The following is a 12,909-nucleotide window of genomic DNA, read 5'->3' as shown; positions in this document are numbered from 1 at the left end:
TCAGTCTGCAATAGACTCGGGTGAGTGGCAACTTGTTTTCAGTTCCCTGGAACCTGAGATTACCAGAAAGAAGCAGGGAGAGAAAGGTTTGACAGCAAAGTCTGAAAGAGAAAGAGAGGACACGATGGCATGGGTTGTGGACAAGCTTCTGTGGCTGCAAAGCCAGCCGGGAAGCCCACCCTCCTCCCAGTTATTCCTGCAAGGAATAACTTGCAGAGAGGAAATCAGGGAAAGGCAACAGAACTGAGGCATTGCTTACAAAAGACTACCCAACGCCCCAAATCCACAACCACAAAAGCACAGAGGCACCAGGAGGTGGGACAGGAGCCACGTGACATCCATAATGTCAGACACGTAAAAGCTCAGTGTCAGATCTATGACCTGAACCTCATCTCCTTCATTTCTCCATTTTTATAATAGGACTTGGTTCTGAGGGGGGTTTGTGAGGTGGAAACAGGAGCTAGTCATCTGTGTCTGGAAATGTTACACAAGACAAATGAAGAATTTGAACACCGTTAATTTAACATTAAAAATCTCATCCCCCCTGTGAGGCCTCCTCCTGCATTTCAGTCATGTATTCTGTGTCACAAAACAAGCGTTTCACTTGGTGTAAGCTTTTGCTTCATGTACTTAAGTCTCTCAAGTAAAATATTCAGCTATTAAAAAATCTCTCCACTAGATGGCTGTGTTACCTTTATAAATACAGTGTTTTAACCAAGTCAGAATAAAGAATAAAAAAGTTTCTGGGAATAATTACCCATATTTGGAAGAAAAAAAAAATCTATTCTTACAATAAGGAGTTTTGAGAATTATGTCTTTCTAAGGAATTTGAAAAGAGTCCTTCAATTTTTCTGTGAATGTAAACTCCAAGGGATAAACTTAATGTTGGGAGGTGTGTATAAATGGAGTCATTTTTCTTTTTGGTTATTTAGAAAATGTTCTGAATAATCCCTGACTCAAAGTCATTGATTTGGGAATACTTTTAGTCATAAAAGCAGGCAGATGTAATCTTATTAACATTGTCATTATGTTTTCCAATTATTTATTTATTTATTTATTTATTTATTCATTCATTCATTTTTGTGGTGCTGGGGACTGAATCCAGGGACTGATTGCCTTGTGCACGCAAGGCAATCACTCTACCATCTGAGCTACATCCCCAGTCCCCATTTTCCAATTATAAGTTGCTTTGCATGCTGCTGTCCTACGCTGGGGGGATATAGAACTTAGGTAATACATTCTTAGAACACATCAATTAGATAACATTCTTAACTATCAACCAGTAGGGAATGTTTTTATGCGAAATGTTTTAAGATAACTATTTTTTCCTTAGAATTAAGAGAATCTGAGGACCGAGTATGTAGCTAAACTATTAGGATACACATCCCATAATTTGTTTTTGTTTGTTTGGACTGGGGGTTAAACTCGGGAGAGTTTTACCACTGAGACACACCCCCAGTCCCTTTTATTATTTATTTTGAGATAGGCTCTCACTAAGTTAGTCAGGGCCTCACTAAGTTTCTGAGGCTGGCCTCTTCCTTGTGCTCCTCCTGCCTCAGCCTTCCGAACCTCTGGGATTTCAGGTGTGCACCACCGTACCCGGCCACACACCAGGATCTGAATCTTCACCCTGGTCTTCAGTTGCCTAAAATCCTATGTTAAGCTGTTCCTTTCACCCACTGTGAGCTTCTCTGAAATTTTTAAGTAAGCTAGTGGATACTTTTGTGGAAAAGCAAACCTCTGGAGGTGAGAAGATCAAGGGGCCTTCTGTTGCATTAACAGACACCATGGCTAAAATGGCACCTGATCAACTGAGTCTTTCAATGCATTAGTTAAGATGGAGCTTAAGCTTCTGGTCTAGGGAACTTGTGTCCTTGCCATAAACAGCAGAATGAAAAAGCAACAACTCCAGCAGCTGGTATTCAGGCTGGCGCTCACTTACCCACCACCCATTTGTTCCCTTTTGCTGGTACTTTCCAGTTACTGGATATATGACTTTGTCTAGGGCGGAGGTCGAGGGCATCCTTAGGTACAAACGCAACTGACGACAACTATCCCGACCTGCAGGGAAACTTGACTGCAGAACACAGAACTCCTAACACTCTGGCAGTCCTGTGGCTGTTGGTTTTGCTCTAGAATACGCTGGGAAGCGCACAAGCTGGGGAGAAGGGCCCACGGTCTGTGACATTAACTGACAGCGTTCGAGAGTGCACAGCAGAGGTCAAACCCTGCCATGTCGGGGAAATTCCTTTCAGCTTGAGACTGTAAGAGGCCTGGAAATACCTGTTAATAAAGGATTATTCAGGGGCCTGAAGCATGTACTGAACCATAAACTAAACAATTTATATATGTAGCTAATCCCATCTCACCAAGAAAAAACCGAGGCTCACAGAGATTAAGTAACTTGCCAAAAGCTTCCGGGTTGCACGTCACAAAACGGACATACCCAAATCTGCCTAATGCTAATGTGGCAGTTCTTTCCCTACCTCATGCTGCCTCTTGAGGAAGAGTTGACATGAGAATTTGTGCATGATCGCATAAAATGGCAACACCAACTCTATTTACAATGAAACTTCTGGAATTAATATTCCACTAATAGCTATGGAATTGGTTGATTGAAATGTTTCTGTACTTTTAGATAATCCAAATTTTTTGACAGAAGATGCAGTAATGGTATAACTTTGCTTTCTCTTAGGAACAGATCTTCCAAGGCACAAGATGTACACTTATGTGTGAAATACGGATATCTGAAACAAACATTTTATATCATTGAATATTATTATATTCATAATACCCAATTTGGTAGAACTATTATACAATATGCTCCATTTTCACTCAAAAGTAGATTTTAGGATCTTACCTAGGAGAAAGAGACACAAAATTCTTGAATAATGTCCTAAAAAAGCAAACAGATTGTTAATAGATCTACCATGCCTAGCCCATCAAAGAAATTAGACAGGGCCCAAAAGAAAGAATGAAGAATTTAAATAAAAGGGACAAAATCAGAGCTAGTACTTACTTCAGTCAGATGTAGCATGACTAGGACACCCTATCAGCAGGGAAAGAAGGAGTAGCCAAAAGGCCAAAAATCTCATCTTTGCATTACTGTTCAGGGGAGGCTGGGGAATTCTTACAGGTTGTCCAAATAGCTACCTCATTTGTCCTGGATCTGGGAGGTTGAATTTCATATTATCTTAGAAACTGAAATGATCTGCTTTGATTAACTCAGGAAGGGAACTTTGACTCCCTGAAACCTAACCTTCATACCCAAGGGTCACCATGTCTCAGGATCTCTAAAGAGGGGCTCACTCGCTTTCTCTGACATGGTCTGTCTCTCTCTTCAAGTTCCTCCTGTGGGCCTTAGGGAAGAGCTGGGTTCTCACAAAGCACGGACACCTCCTGGTTGGCCACATCACAGGTGCTTTAGGACCTCTATCAGATGGGACTCGCCTGGGGCATTGGCAGCCTCACTGGCTCCCTTTGAGAGACTCTTCGCTCTCTGGTTTGGGTGGGTCCCACTACTGTGTTTTGTGAGACTTTTCCCTCTGGGAGGAGGGTCCCTTCTCTGCTCTGCCTGAGCATGGCACATCTACTGGTCCTCTGCCCTGCCACTGTTGGTAGTCCAGAGCTCGCTGCTCTTCACTGTCTTGAGCTCTCCGGAGCAGTCACTCTCGTTTCTGGGTAAAGCGTACTGATGAATCCAGAAGGTCACAATCACAGTGTCCTTGCCGTGCAAGCGTCAGACTCAGGTACACAAGTACCTCTAGGGCATCTCAAAACAGTGAGCTGAAATCATCATCTCATCCTTGGTCTAGACAACTTCCTATTCGCTCATTTGATGGATCAACATCAAGTCAACCACTCAAGCAAGCAGTATGGATATTCCTTATCTCTTCTTTCTCTTATCACTATTTCTTGACACCATCTTGTAATGTTTTCTTGAACATCTAATTCTCTGCATTCTTTTAACTGCCTCTTTGTCTTGGACCCCTAAACGTCACTCATTGTCATGGTTTGGATCTGGAATGTTCCCCAGAGACTCCTGTGTTGAAAGCCGCTCCCCAGTGTGGCCATGTTGAGAAGCGGGGCTGTTGGGCAGTGACTAGGTCATGAGGACTCTGACCTCATGAGAGGTTTAACCCACTGAGAGCTGAATGGATTACTGGGAGGTAGTGGAAATTGTGGGAAGTGGGGCCTAGTTTGAGGGAGTGAAGCTTAGAGGTGTGCTCTTGGGGACGGTGTCTTGTCCCTGGTCCCTCCTTCTCTCTCTGCTTTCTGGCTGACATGAGGTGAACAGCTTGCTCCACCACACCCTTTCACCAAGATATTCTGCCTCATTTCCAGCCCAAACAGTAGAACCAGCCAACCATGGACTGAAACTTCTGAAATCATGAGCAAAATGAATCTTTCCTCCTCTAAGCTGTTTATGTTGGGTATTTTGGTCTCGGTGACCAAAAAGCTGACTAACACTTTCACTGAGGGTACTGTCAATGTCTCCTAATACTTCCCTTGCTCTTTGTCTTGTCCTTGCAAATAATTTCCCATTCCCTTCAGAGACTGAAACATAGAATAGATTTTGTCATGTCCTTACTTACTCATCTTCAGTCACTTCCCATCTTTAAAAAAGTGGGAGGTCCTACCTAACTCCTTTGATGGCATAAAGAACATTTTTTTTTGGTACCAGGCATTGAACCTAGGGTTTTTGGTACCAGGCATTGAACCTAGGGATGGTTAACCACTGAGTCATATCCCCAGCCCTTTTTTATATTTCATTTAGAGGAAGGGTCTCGCTGAGCTGCTTAGGCCCTCACTAAGTTGCTGGGGCTGGCTTTGAACTCAGAGTTCCTCCTGCCTCAGCCTCCTGAGCTGCTGGGATTATAGGTGTATGCAGATTTTGTTATTGTCGTCACCAATGCCCCTGCTTTTCTATTTTGTGCTTCTTGACTTTACATCCCAGCAATACTAACTGAATTTTATTGCTCTCTCCTCAAAACCTTGCCCTTCTTGGCAAAAATCACTTCTAGCAGTTTAACAATACACACACAACAGGATGAAGGAAAATGGTGCACAAGAAAAACTCTCTGGTGCTGCCGGGCTCAGCACCAGCCGCCACACAATTACACTACATTCTGAGACAATGTGCCTGTGACTTTTCAAAAGAATTTCTGTGACACACATTTTCTCGTTTTATAAAGCAAACTCAATTGGCACATCCAAATCAATCATCCATCCAGCACATGTTCAAGAAACTCCTAACGTATGTCAAATAACATACTGTGAGCCAAAATGGCATTTGGCTATTCGAAAACACGAAACCTGAGTATACAGCCATGAAAGTACATAGTGGTGATCAACCAATATGGACTTTTGGGAATTCATCTACAAAGTCCACATAATTTGACAGAAGGTATTTACCTGAAAAAGAAAAGGGTCAAATGGAAGAATCACTGATATTAAAAAAAAGAAATGGTACGGAGAGTTTGGAGTCAGACTCTGGCTCTCACGCGTTCAGCCTGGTCCAAGGAAGAGGAGACACGGCTCAGCACTGGCCCGGGGCCGAGGTCTTCCCTGAAGCTCTGGCACACCCTGGTCACCCCGACCAGATGGTGCTCACCAACGGCCACACGCTGTGAGTCAGAGGTCCTTCCCGGGTCTGAGCTGGAAAGGACTGGAAGCTGACTGTAGTTCTGGTGCTGTGGACCCCACCCACGTCTCCATGCAGAGCCTGTCCCCAGATGCCCTGTGCGGTCTCTTCACCTATAACACCTTTCCGCCTGTCTGCTCAGAACTCTGGGCTTCTGTACCAGAGGGAAGCTCCCCGTACCCTCGACTTTGATGCTGAGGACAACTGTTTTCTCTGGAACCCCCTTTCCACATGGAGTCCACACTCCTGCATTCTCAACCTGCTGGGGCCCCCTGTCTGCCATGGCCCCACCTGGTACCAGCTCTCTGAAGGAACCGCCCCTCTCGGGAGTCTCTCTTACACAAGTCACTCCTCCCACTTGCCACAGGACAAACTGGGACCTGGCATCTTGTTTTAAAATCCTTTGAGGCTAATGCCATCTGACTTGCCTGTCCCCCTCTGCTTATCCCCTCACAACCCTGTGACACCCCGCCCCAGCATTACTCACACTCCCCTGGGTAGGGGAACCTTGCCATAGGTGATCCCAGGGTGTCCCCATGGTGTCTACGAGGACATTTCCTTGTACCCTCACTGCACTACCTGGGGACTGCCTTGGCTCCAAGCTGGCTCCTGCCTTCTGGCCTGAATCAAGTTAATCTGCTGTCTTTCACTCTTGACTGAACCACTGTTCTCCTTTCTACTCTCCTGAATAAGACCAAGCATAACATTTTCAATGATGATTTTCTTTCTTTCCTGTTCATCTTTCAGTCGATAATCTAAATTATGCAATGTGATACTTTAAAAAACATGCATTTTTTAAGAAAGTAAATGCAGAGAAAAAGTACATATTGTATACCTTTGAAGGCAAAGTGTCAATTCAGTTCTGATTCTATTAGCTCTTCAATAGATAGGACTCTGGGTACATGCAACACCAATTTGGCAGAGGCAGCTTAAATATAAAGTTCTTTCAGAGGGTGACCTGGGAATATAACCAAATATTCATATCTAGATGCAGCTGCTTAATGAGACTTTGCTCTCGGGCATGGCAGAATAAGGGAGCACCCCAAGAAAGCTGATGAAACCCAACAGTACAGGGAGAAATGGGCATTCAATTAATTGCAAATGAGAGATTTAATGAATGAATGATACTACAAATTCCCTAGTCCTAATGTCCAACTACTGGTGGTGTGAATGGCTTATGAAACCTGGGTTCAATTCAATCGCTGTCTTTTGATTGTGTAATTTTAAGTTCATATAACTGACAGAAACGGTTGAGGAAATTCACCTATGCCCTTGTGAGATGGAGTTTTGAAACTGGTGGATTCTTTGTAAATTATATTTATCTGGTTACAAGTGCTTTGAAAATCCTGTGCTGAGTAAGTTATTCCACAGGAATAACTTATGCCCCCTGGTGGGCTGCATCCACACTCTGAGGGTGATGGGTACGGAAGAGACTATTCACTGGCACCTCAGATGAAAGGAGTCAGCTTGCATGTGTGAGCAGTTTTAGTTCCAGGGAGTGGGTTCTCCACCATAGTTCAGACATGGATATTTTTTTTTCTTCTTTAAAAAAAAAATTCTTTGGCTTTGAAAGTTTGCATCTTAATATTTCCATTGGCAGAGAGCTAAAGTGTGACGGCATCCAAGGATAAAATAGGGCATTACTTTTACACTGTTTTTGATTACAGAGGCTGTGGTGCTTGCTTCAATGGCGGGCAGGGGGTCTCCTGGAGCACTGATGAACTGTCCCACGGTCCAGGGACTCTGGGCATGAAAGTGTCCAAAACAGAGGCAAGTTTGGTTTCACAGGACTAATCAATTTGCTTAATTTATTTTGTGACCAATCCCTCCTGAGAAGAACCTGGTTTCATGGGTCACATCTTGTGGTACCGGAGACTGTGAATTTGATTGGGAAGGTGGGATTTGGAAATGGTTCATAACGAACCTGGGAATGAAGAGTCTGGAAGTATTAAAGTGGATCCATCAACGGAGTGGATATCAAGAGGCTTGAGTTTCAATTCCACCTCTATCACTGTCACATCTTGAGATGGCAGTCGGTTTGCTGAAGTGTAGAATCAGACATGGCATTTTCCAAATGCTTTGCAGTTGTCGTTGGTGGTTTGGTTTGGTTTGGTTTGTGAGAGCATTTCTCTCAAGCAAAAGCCTATACCTAAGTCTAACTTGTAAAACAACTAAAGACAGAAACATTGCACTGCCAACTCCGAGGGGGAGCCAGAATGTGGCCAGAGGTCCTCTCCCCCTCTGTCCCCACAGCTGAACAGTCCCTCTGCTCAGCACCACACAGAGGCCACACACACGGGAAGGATGGTAGCTGAGGCCTCCTGATTTCTATTTTAATGACTAAACACAGGGAAACCCATCTTGCTTGATGAAACACAGCTAGGATAGTCAGATATTAAAAGAGCGATTAGCCCCTAAAGACCAAAAAAAAAAAAAAAGGCCTGGGTTATTTCAATGTGAACCCAGCTGCTGTGAGAGCATTTAGCTTTAAGCTCAAAAGAAGAATCTGAAAGCTCTACTTTCCTGTCCCCTTTTTGATGCCTGTTGTGTTCTGAACACACAGCGCTTTCCATTGGGCAATGCACCTGAGGTGTTACCTCAAGATCTGAATAACCCCACGGCCTTCACGGTGGTTCGTGGGGAGCCCCCAACACCTTTCGAACATTTCTTCCATGTGAAGAACAGGCAAAAAGGCTGCGCCCTGAAATGGCAGTTATTCTGTTTTCCTGTGTCAACCCTGAAGCTCTAGACAAGTGGTCTTGCTAACACTATCTGCCCAGCTGTCCAGAATCGACAGTCTCATGGACGGAAGGTTTTGCAAGAAGACAGACTGTCCATCTTATGGCTGAGATGCAGGCATCCATCAGCCATTCACGACAGACAGTTAAGGGGGCTAACCCCCTCTCTCCTGTCGTCTCTTCTTGAAACACACCGCTATGAGGAGAGCTGGGACGCAGGGAACTGGCTTCGGGAAGGAAGTGGTTCTTTGACAGCTGGAGAAGGGATCAGCTCAACACTCGTGAAGTCTATCCAGACTATTTAGATCTTGAAGGAAATTGTGGATGCATCCAGCCGTGATGTACTTACTCCCTATATCATTCCCCCAAATAAAATACACTGATAATTTTATAAAGATAGGAATAAATTTAAAATGCGAGGACAGTGAAATTTGAAAGAGAAATGTAAATCTGAGGGTAATATTAAATTGTTTAAAAAACCCATAACATGTGAAGCTAAGGGTGGAGTATTTATATTTATTGCTAGATATAGAAACATTTTCCAAGCACAATATTTCCTTAAAAGGAAGTAAAATCAGCCACATGACAACTGTTCCTATTCGCAAGTGACAGCTATTTCGTATTTTGATTTCTAACTTTTTTTAGTCCTTAAATTACATTTTTTCATGTTTCTTTTTGTTCTGCTCCTTTGACCTAGCCTGGAAAATTTGAAGAACATTTCATTCTTTATTTTTCACTCCAAAAAGCCCTTTAAATTTATTTCTTAAGCTCAAAGTACAAAAGTAATGACATTTTCAAAATGCATGTGTAAAGGAATTTTCATTTGTAATCGGACAAGATAACATAACTAAAATCCCTAATTCAAGGCAATTAAACTTTAATCATTTTTAAAAAATTAAGCTGTTTACATTAGAAATTACCTATTATTTTTTCACATAGGACTTATCAATGTACAGACCATACACTTTGAGGCCTAGACTCAGGCATCGGTAACCCATTGCTAACAAATGCAGTTCCTGACAACCACACTCCTGTCCAGGGCTAGCAGGGCACACTGCATGCTTGAGGATCCAAAGCAGGTATTACTCTAAAGGTGTGGAGAGTTGTAAAACCTGTTTTGTTCTTGATCTATACTCTGTGTTCAGCAACAATGTGATATCATGAGCTAATTTGAGTGTGTGTTAATTAGTGCATATTTCAAGAATTAATAAAAGAAAATGTCACTAAATATCTGTGACAGTAAAAGCAGGTCTCACTAAACAGAGTTATGCATCACATAATGATTTTTCAGTCAGTGACAGACTGTATACAAGAGGGGTCCCATAGGATCAAAAGGAGCTGGCATTTCCTATTACCTAGTGACATCACAACCCTTGTGCAGTTGTAGCTTAACACATCACTCAGGAGTTCAGGTGGTGTGTAGACAAGTCTACTGAGCTGCTGGTTGTACAAAAGTATAATGTGCACAATTATGCATGATATTTAATACTGGATAATAACTGTTACGGGTTTATGTATTTACTATGCTACACCCTCTTTGTAACATTAGCGTGTACTCCTACTTATGAAAAAACATTGACTGTGCAACAGTCTACCACATTACACCAGCAGCAACGTCATCCAGCTCATGTCTACCTAGTCTCTTGATCATATCAAGGGTCACAAGTGGGCTGGGGCAGTGGCTCAGTGGTAGAGTGCTTGCCTGGCACTGGGTTCAATTCTCAGCACCACATAAATAAAGGTATTGTGTCCATCTACAACTAAAACAATACATATACAAAAAAAAAGAGGCCAGAAGTGACAGACCTGTCCCATCAAGGTTCGTTTCGGTTTACACTCTGTGATGCTCACATAGTGACAAAATTGCTTAGCAACACAGTTTTCAGAATACATCCCCACCACTAATTGATGGAAGACTGTATTTATTTGACAGTTAACATAGTGCAACCCAACTTCAGTATTCTCTTTTGGTGTTCAAGTTGTAAAGAAATTAAGAAATAAGTTTGGGCAGGTAAATAAAATGATATCTGATTACAAGAACATGGCATAGTACAAATGAGAAATAGAAGTATAATTCTCAGCAGTGTGTACCAATGCATTTGCAATGTTTAACACAGAATTTAAAATAGCTTTCTTTTTCAAGAAGTTCCGGAGGGGTGGGGGCAAGGGGCAGGGGAGGAAAGATGGTGGAGTGAGACAGACATCATTACCCCTATGTACATGTATGATTTCATGAATGATGTGACTCTACATCATGTACAACCATAGAAACGAAAAGTTGTACAACATTTGTGTACAAAGAATCAAAATGCAGTCTGTAAAAATAAAAAAAAATTGTAAAAAGTAAAATAAAATACGCTAAAGGACAATAAATATATAAATAAATAAATATAAAATCTCAAGTTTTTTAGATCTAAAAAAAAAGAAATTTTGTGTTATAAGTTGATTTTTAAAATTCTTCTATTACTTTGAACTAGTGCCTCTTTAAAGATTTTTTTTTTTCTAATATGAAATGTCCCATAGCCAATTTTTATTAAGGGCTCACTCTGTGCTGGATACTGTTCTCAGCTTGTATGTATATAGTGTCTCATTTAATTTCTATAATAACCTCACAAGGCATAGGTTTGGCTCTTATTACTGTTATTTGGCATCTGAGGATTAGAGAGATTAATTGGCTAAAGGTCACGTAGTGACAGATGAGGACAAAATTTGAACCCTGGCAGTCTGAGTTCAGAACTACCATATTAAGTCACTACATAGTGTTTCGTAAATTAAGACCAGAGCTGGATGATCTCTATGGGCGTGATAAGAAAATGATTACACGATTATGCCTGAAATCACCTCATCTAGAGCTCTATTTCCTTCCTCTGAAATTATTAAGGCTCAACAATGAAAGAGGATGAATCACTTATGACTTTCCCTAACAAAAAATCATCATCACCCAGAAAACCATTTTTGTATGTATACTGAAATATCTGATGGCTTTCTGGGTCTGGTGTTTCTAGACTGGATGGGGCTTGTTCATCAAGGGCACCACTCAGTACAACACTTTTCATCTTCCGTTCTGACCACAACGGTACACCACCACATCAAAACATAGCCTCACTGGAGGTGTTGGCACACATTGGTGATCCCAGTAGCTTGGGAGGCTGAGGCAGGAGGATCCCAAGTTCAAGGCCAGCCTCAGCAACTTAGCAAGGCCCTCAGCAACTTAGAGACACCCTGACTCAAAATAAAATTTTTTTAGAAAGGGCTGGGGCTGGGACTCAGGGGTTAAGTACCCCAGGTTCAATTCCTGGTACCAAAAAACAAACGAAAAAACAGCCTTGGTGGATGTTGGAAAATTGTAGAGTCATTCACAAGGAGAAGGCTCAACCAAACCACTCAGGCCTTTCAGTAAAGTGTGAAGTAGTTAGGGGAGAACCAGATGACCACTGCTAGTCCAGAGGTCCTAAATTGGATCATAAAGGACCCTGAAACTTAGGGTTTCAAGGAACACTTTGTTAAGTCTAACATCCCCCTGAGGACTCTCATCTGAATAAATATCAGGACTTTTGGGTCCTACCAAAAGTCAGTTTTCTCACTGAAAAGAACCTCAGGATTTGGAACTGGGAAGGTTCCAGAAGGTACCTGAGCACCTAGATGGGACTTTGCAAATCAGCTTGTCCATCTCATCATTATTCTGACAGTACGTAAGACCGAGAACAAAGAGAAGTCTCAGAGCCTGTCAGTGATAAAAAGCAGGCTTTTTGTCTTTAATTTCTGAGTTTTTGGTGAACTGACTGGGCCTTCATTCCAAGCCTGGCCTCTGACCTTTCCGATTGGTGGTTGAGATCTCTGCTCTACCCTCCATCCTCTTGGCAGGGGATCTGGGTCTGAAGTTGCCACCCTGACTGAATTATCTGGCCATCACCTGCATGACTCACACCCTAGAAGGAAGGAAACACCTCATGGAAAACCGTATTCAACACTGTAGGCAATACTGCCAGCTATCGTCTTCATGTTCTTGTACTATCCTAAATCTGGTGAATACTTTATATTGACATAAATAAATAACGCTAATCTTATTTTTACCCATAAGGTTTAAGGTGCATGTTGAAAAATGACATAGTTTTCCATTCTTAACCTGTCAATTTAATTGCAGATTCTGAGGAAATGAGCACCTAGATGGGACCTTAAATTCCTTCTTTGCTTGTGGAATGTTTGCACTAAATCAACAATGATCCTCAGTCATTTCTACTTTCCAAGCATTTGGGGGACGTGTGCAGACCTTTCTGGGAGTCAAAGATCTGGCAGGCATGCTCGCTCCCCACGGAGCTCAGGAGCGCGTGGTACCGACAGCGCCACCTACCAGGAGCAGCTGCAACAGCAGCACCAGCAGAAGCAGCACGTGTTGTTGGGCCTCTGGTTTCCAGGCGCTTGAGCCACGGCGGGTGTTCCTTCATTCTGGGATTGCTGCCTTTTTCGCATCTCAGCTACTTCAGTACCCAACTGGCTGAAAGAAGGGAGAAGACACAGGTCTGAAAC

The 12,909-nt window shown here is 42.6% G+C and overlaps 1 protein-coding gene across 10 annotated transcripts in view; it reads right to left on the bottom strand.

Moving 5' to 3' along the window:
• RGS17 (regulator of G protein signaling 17) overlaps window positions 1–12,909 on the bottom strand; it is a 103,120-nt gene that overhangs the window by 18,969 nt on the left and 71,242 nt on the right. For 8 of the 10 annotated variants that reach the window (XM_079146612.1, XM_079146621.1, XM_079146613.1 and 5 more), the window contains one exon: window positions 12,734–12,877. In XM_079146612.1, the coding sequence (XP_079002738.1) occupies window positions 12,734–12,852 (119 nt within the window). In that variant the 5' untranslated portion in view covers window positions 12,853–12,877. The remainder of the gene's footprint in view (window positions 1–12,733; window positions 12,878–12,909) is intronic. The other 2 variants (XM_079146620.1, XM_079146617.1) reach the window with 1 other exon arrangement.

Source organism: Sciurus vulgaris, assembly GCF_902686455.1.
Source record: "Sciurus vulgaris genome assembly, chromosome: 7".
NCBI lineage: Eukaryota > Metazoa > Chordata > Mammalia > Rodentia > Sciuridae > Sciurus > Sciurus vulgaris.
This window is presented reverse-complemented; position numbering and strand designations above follow the sequence as displayed.